Source organism: Euprymna scolopes, chromosome 22 (genome assembly GCF_053919585.1).
Source record: "Euprymna scolopes isolate OS-2025 chromosome 22, ASM5391958v1, whole genome shotgun sequence".
In the NCBI taxonomy this organism is placed as follows: domain Eukaryota; kingdom Metazoa; phylum Mollusca; class Cephalopoda; order Sepiida; family Sepiolidae; genus Euprymna; species Euprymna scolopes.
The window spans coordinates 110536332-110542845 of NC_136503.1; the positions used below are offsets into that span (position 1 = coordinate 110536332).

At 29.8% G+C, this 6514-nt stretch overlaps 1 protein-coding gene across 1 annotated transcript; it reads left to right on the plus strand.

Annotated features, from left to right (window-relative positions):
* Nucleotides 1–447: 447 nt before the first annotated feature.
* On the plus strand, nt 448–6045 carry LOC145243762 (reelin-like). The gene is made up of 3 exons (XM_080106805.1): nt 448–474; nt 888–1029; nt 5862–6045. The coding sequence occupies exons 1-3, from the start codon at nt 448–450 to the stop codon at nt 5993–5995; spliced, it is 303 nt and encodes a 100-aa protein (XP_079962931.1). The 3' UTR covers nt 5996–6045.
* Nucleotides 6046–6514: the final 469 nt, after the last annotated feature.

Sequence of the window (6514 nt, forward strand, 5' to 3'; positions counted from 1 at the left end):
AGTCCAGCGCATCTGATTTTGAATGATTTTCATTTCAATACTATTACTATTTGATTGTTTAAATAACTACAGTGTCAGGCGTTAGCGTTCTCCAGTTAATATTAAGTATTCTCCGAATACAACTTTGGTGAAACCTTTCCAATAACTTGAGATGCCTTGTATAGGTTGTCCAGGTCTCTCAATAATATAGAAATGTAGTGATAACGCATGTTTCGTAAACACTTAGCTTTGTTTTTTATGAGATCCCCCGATAAGACCATACACGTTTCTCCAATTTGCCAAAGCATAACTGGCTTTGGCTATTCTGTAATGCAGATGATGCGGACCTTGTTTCACACTCAGAAACAGACACACAGATAATTATGGACAAGTTATCAGAAGCTTGCAAAGCTTTCGGACTTACTATAAGCCTCAAGAAAACATATTCCCTTCCTATAGGAATACCATATGTTGAACCAAACATCTTGGTTGATGGTAAGAAGTTAAAGGTTACTGAAAAATTTTTCTATCTGGGTAGTACGCTAAGTAAGGACTGTACGCTTGATGCTGAGATAAATCACAGGATATATATATATATATATATATATATATATATATATATATATATATATATATATATATATATATATATAGTACCGGGTACATTTCTAAATTCCGTACAAGTTAGCAAATTCTGCTTAAAAATATCCGAGTTCGACTATTAGGTTCTTAAGTTCTAAAAGACGGGCCTAAAGAAGATTAAAGGTTACATTAGCTGAAACATCGCGAAAATAAGAGCCAAGATTAGAATAGTAGTTTGAATAATCTAAGTATTGTTAATCCTTATCAGAAAAAAAAATATATCTCAAACATAATTAATGGTACGACGTTTGTTTCATCTATTTCAGATTTATGCCGGTGGAGACATTGGCGGAACGGAGATGCTGCGTGACGAACCACCAATGCAAGAAGAGTCAAGTTGGTTACTTAGACCCGGAGCAGAACTGAAAAAAGTCTGCAACTCCCCAACTGATGCTTTGAGCTTCGAAGGTGAAACTTGTATTCTTTATTTATGTTAAGTCTCAGCAACGCGATATAAAATCTACGTGTATTATATACAAAGGGCAAATATTGGGCTGTATGTCCAGCTAAAACTTGGAAATACACAACAAACATCCACAAAGTTAGTATCGTGTATAATATTTAAAATTTGAAGAAAAAGATTTATTATTAAAATAGAAAAATGCGAGCATGAAAAGTAATATGGTTAAGCTTAAACATGGAAAAGGAAAAGACTAGTTGCTAAAACTGGAAAAGAAAAGGACAAAATATTCTAGTAAAAAATATAATAAATTTATAACTTAAAATATTGCAGCATTAAGAATTGATTATATAATGCTATAAATTGAATTTTAAAAAAATTCTTAATGCTGCAATATTTTAAGTTATAAATTTATGATACATTTTACTAGAATATCTTGTTCTTTCCTTTTCCAGTTTTAATAACTAGTCTTTCACTTTTCCAAGTTTAAGCTTAACCATATTACTTTTCATGCTCGCATTTTCTATTGTAATCCATGATTTTTCCAGGCTTCCAGTAAATTCACTTGTTATTTGTTTAATTTCAGTCTTATTTTTACGTTTTTTACGATTTTGAACACCAGTAAATTCATCATAACTTTTGTTTTACTGAACGAAAATTAAAAAAAAAAATCTTTTTTAACAATATAGCTAAGAAGGTGATCTATAAACTGTAATAATTGTTTGAAATTTGGTCGAAAAATGAGTGAGCAGTGACGCTTTAAAGTAGTTCTAAATTACCAAAACTGCCACTTAACCATATATTCAAACACTACCGTGTTTGAATGATTTAGAAGTCAAATGGTAATTTATATAATTTACTGTTATCGAGACAAACACGCATCATTTCATGTTATGTAAAGGGGAGTAACTCTGATTTTTTTTTTAGATTTTTTTTTATGTCGACCCGAGTTATGGGAAAACGGACGAGAGAGAAAGTGAGAAGGGTAGTAGTTATGTTACACTTTTGGTCTGGACAATGTCGGATAGCCTTACTAGTATAAATAAAAAAAAAAGTCAGTCATGAAGCTGCATAACATATTGCCTGACAACGTAAAAATGATCCAAATGGCCTTATTTCTCAATATTAAATGAATTATTCCCAAACGTTATGCCATGAAAACATTGATGATTACAAAAACTAATTTTCTGATTGGTCTAATGGTTACTTTTATCAGAGAGCATCAGATTCTTGAACTTACAAAATTATGAAGTTGAAATTCCGTCAAAATTTCGAATTTGACCAAACTTTTCAATGTTATAGTCAATATCATATAGGATGCGGGACTTCATTGGCTAGAATATGGGTCAAATAACGAGTTTTTACGATAATCAAAACCGGGATTATCGCCAAATGTTACTTTCACCTGCTCTTTTACCTTTGACCTAACTATTCTAAAATTAAATAAGTTTTAGGTTTGACCATGACCGATATTTTTACCAAGTTTTGTGACGATTGGTCGAGCGATGTAGATTTTAGGCTCTACACAACATAATTAGATATTCGACTGAAAACATACTCTCCTTGCAAGAGTTAATACAGTAAGGTGTGTGTGTGTGTATATATATATATATATATATATATATATATATATATATATATATATATATATATATATTAAGTAATGTGATTTATAATTTAAAATTTAAAAATTTAAAAAAAATTTTTTAATTTTAACATCAAATTTGAATTAAATTAAAAATCAGTTTCATAAGAAGGAACAACAACAAAATCAATTATCTGTACGATCGTTTCGGAAATCAGTGCTTTTTATTGTGGCATACATCAAGTTATGTAGAACAATTATATATAGTTTTTTTGGTAAGCAAGGTCTCCTCATCAGCAAATTTTGAAGGGTTTTTATTGAATTTAAAAGACACCATAAATAAACCTAGCATTAAAAGTAAGGCAGATGAATCTTTAAATTTTTCTTTTTTTGAAATCAGGAACTGTGTTTAAAGTAGTCATTTAGATGTTTGCTATAGCTTTTTATTTTATTGAATGATTATATATATATATATATATATATATATATATATATATATATATATATATATATCTAATATTTTATAATTCAGATGTAAAACATCCAATAAATTTAACGTGAGTGCTCAATACCAGAGCAGAGCAGGATATACTTTTTATTTTTTTTTTACATAAACATTTAGGCATTCATAAGTATGTTTCAGTCAACTAGGTATAAATAACTAGAGATAACATCAGGCAATGTTGCTTTCACAAAAATCCAGTCCTTAATGGATATTGGAGAAAGTTCACGGAAGCTATTGTCTGGAGAGCAATCACTAGAAAACCGAAACATGTTCATGACTGTGTAGCAACAAATTAATGCTTATGTAAAGACAAATTCAATATATATATATATATATATATATATATATATATATATATATTAAAATAAAAATTACAATTAGAATTACCAAAATGATCCGAGATGGTAAAACTAAAGTATATTATAAATATTAAAGAATTAATATTTATAAAGTAATCTCAACCAGATGTAAAAGCTCGATAAAACCAAATAGGAGATAGAGCTTATAATAGGAGCAAACAGTTAATAAAACATGTTAAAAAAACACTTTGAAAAAGAGTTAAAAACATATTTAATCTGAAAAGGAAACACTTGATAAGTGGATAGTCCACTTATCAAGTGTTTCCTTTTCAGATTAAATATGTTTTTAACTCTTTTTCAAAGTGTTTTAACATGTTTTATTAACTGTTTGCTCCTGTATATATATATATATATATATATATATATATATATATTGTCCGACTGGTATGGAAACAATTGTAACTTAAAATGGAATACACTTTCTGTTGCTATCAATTCATTTTTTGAAGTCCCTCTTTTGTCATACATGTCTGAATTATGAGAAAATCTGAATTTTTTTAACAAAAACTTTAAAATAACATTTTTAGATTAAATTTTTTAAAACTTCTTTCAGAATAGAAAATCTTTACAATTTAATAAGGAACATATTTCATATAGGTTTAATTTAAAATATTCAGTACATAACGAGAAAAATAGAGATGAAAATTTCATAAGGACTGTATAACTCGTTACGCTCAATAGTAGTCCTCGTCAGCGAAAGTCTTTGTTATTGTTATTCTATTATTATTATTATTATTATTATTATTTAAAACATTTTGTGTCCTGCTCTTTCACGCAAGGACTAATATATATATATATATATATATATATATATATATATATATATATATATGTACAGGATTCACTCCTAAACTATCAATATGAATTTTGGAACAAAGCTACTAGGCATAGGGAGTGGTGTTGTGATAAACACGGGGTTCATTATCATTATATCTTGATTTTAACTTTCGTAAAAGTAATGCGAAACTGTTCGGTTTGGCGGAGGTAATTTTACCTTATTATGAAACGGATATTCTTCTAGTGTGTGATGTTGCAAACGTTGATATAGAAAGAAAGAAAGAAAGAAAGAAAGAAATAAAAAAAGAAAGGAAGAAAGGAAGAAAGAAAGAAAGGAAGAAAGAAAGGAAGGAAGGAAGAAAGAAAGAAAAAAGAAAAAAAGAAAGGAAGAAAGAAAGGAAGAAAGGAAGGAAGGAAGAAGGAAAGAAAGAAAGAAAGAAAGATAGAAAGAAAGGAAGGAAGGAAGAAAGGAAGGAAGAAATAAAAAAGAAAAAAGAAAGAAAGAAAGAAAGAAAGAAAGGAAGGAAGGAAGAAAGAAAGGAAGAAAGATAGAAAGAAAGGAAGGAAGTAGAAAGAAAGGAAGAAAGAAAGACAAAGAAAGAAAGGAAGAAAGGAAGAAAGATAGAAAGAAAGAAAGAAAGAAAGATAGAAAGACAAAGAAAGAAAGAAAGACAAAGAAAGAAAGAAAGAAAGAAAGAAAGAAAGACAAAGAAAGGAAGAAAGAAAGAAATACAAAGAAAGAAAGAAAGAAAGAAAGGAAGAATAATAGAAAGAAAGAAAAGAAGAAAGAAAGAAAGAAAGAAAGGAAGAAAGATAGAAAGAAAGGATGGAAGGAAGAAAGAAAGAAAGGAAGAAAGAAAGAAAGAAAGGAAGAAAGAAAGACAAAGAAAGAAAGGGAGAAAGAAAGAAAGAAAGAAAGAAAGGAAGAAAGATAGAAAGAAAGAAAGGAAGGAAGGAAGAAAGGAAGAAAAGAAGGAAGAAAGAAAGAAAAGAAAACGGGGAAAATCCAGCAAGTAGAAAATTATTAGCAAGAGATAAAGAAGAAGAAGAAGAAGAAGAAGAAATAGTGTTATTGGTTGGGAAAGAAGACGGAGAAAGAGGTAAGAAAAGTAAACGAAGACGGAGAAATAGAAGATGGCGCTTTCTAGTGACTTTTGGTTACTTGTCAGATGATTTGCCTCTTTGTATTTTCGATATTTAATGATCAAAATTATAGTCTTAATTGGGAAATAATTCATACAATATTGAGAAATAAAAAGTTTGGCTCATTCTTACGTTGTCAGGCGGAGATATGCAGTTTATATTAGTAGATTTTTATGTCATTTCGAATTACGATTCTGTAATTTTAGATGAGGAATGGTTGTTCGTGTTATTTGGTTCAATCGAACTATTGTTCTCATCGAGTGTCATTTGCAAAGCGTTTACCAAAGATGGCGACTTAAACACCTGAAGAATGTTGAAAGTTACATCGATCAAAACGTTGTGCGAATAACACTCAAGATGGGAACAGTTGTCCGATTAAACCAAATAATACAAACTTGTGTTAAATTGTTAAGTAATTCGATAAACTCTCATTTATTTTCATGTTTTTTTAATCTTTTTCATATAAAAAAGATGAAGGACACATGAGGTATGCAATCTCACGAGATGTGACGACTCGCGTCGGGACTTTCCTACAGTTTGAATTTGCAATTGGATGTGAACTAACGGATCAATGTTACGGTGGGTTTCGTTTCTGTTTTTATTAACTTTGATTTTATTTCAATTTCTTAAGCTGAAACAAATCTAAATCGTACGCGAGTCAAACAATAGTTGTATCAGGACCGGCCTAGGCCCACTGCAACCTATGCGGCCGTAATTGACCGTGCGCTTTCCATAGGCCCGCATTGACTCATTTTTTTTTCTTTTTTTCTTTTTTTTTTTTTTCTATCTTAATTTTTAGTTATTATCTCTATCTCTACTCACACAGGGCTCCGCGCAATCCGTTTTGCATAGGGCTTCGCAATAGCAAAGGCCGGCCTAGATTTTTTTTTTGGGGGGGGGGGGGTCTCTTCTCTTTTCTTTTTCTTTTCTTTTTCTTTTTTACACCCTCCTTTAAGTAAGTCATTCAAATTTTCGCTTTTCTGCTTGCCATATTGTTATTACTTAAACAAAAAAATAGTATTATGAATTCTCACACCGGTCATCATCAGTAATTACTAGGGCTATGACAAGTGAATATTCTTTTCATTATTTTGACTCTCGAGTATATATCAGTTAATATTTTA

What these genes read in the sequence shown, in the direction of transcription:
- LOC145243762 (XM_080106805.1), top strand. Translation starts at nt 448, where the DNA reads ATGTTGAACCAAACATCTTGGTTGATG. An exon ending in ACCAAACATCTTGGTTGATG is followed by an intron (nt 475 to 887) that starts GTAAGAAGTTAA and finishes CATCTATTTCAG; the next exon opens with ATTTATGCCGGTGGAGACAT. An exon ending in TGATGCTTTGAGCTTCGAAG is followed by an intron (nt 1,030 to 5,861) that starts GTGAAACTTGTA and finishes CATATAAAAAAG; the next exon opens with ATGAAGGACACATGAGGTAT.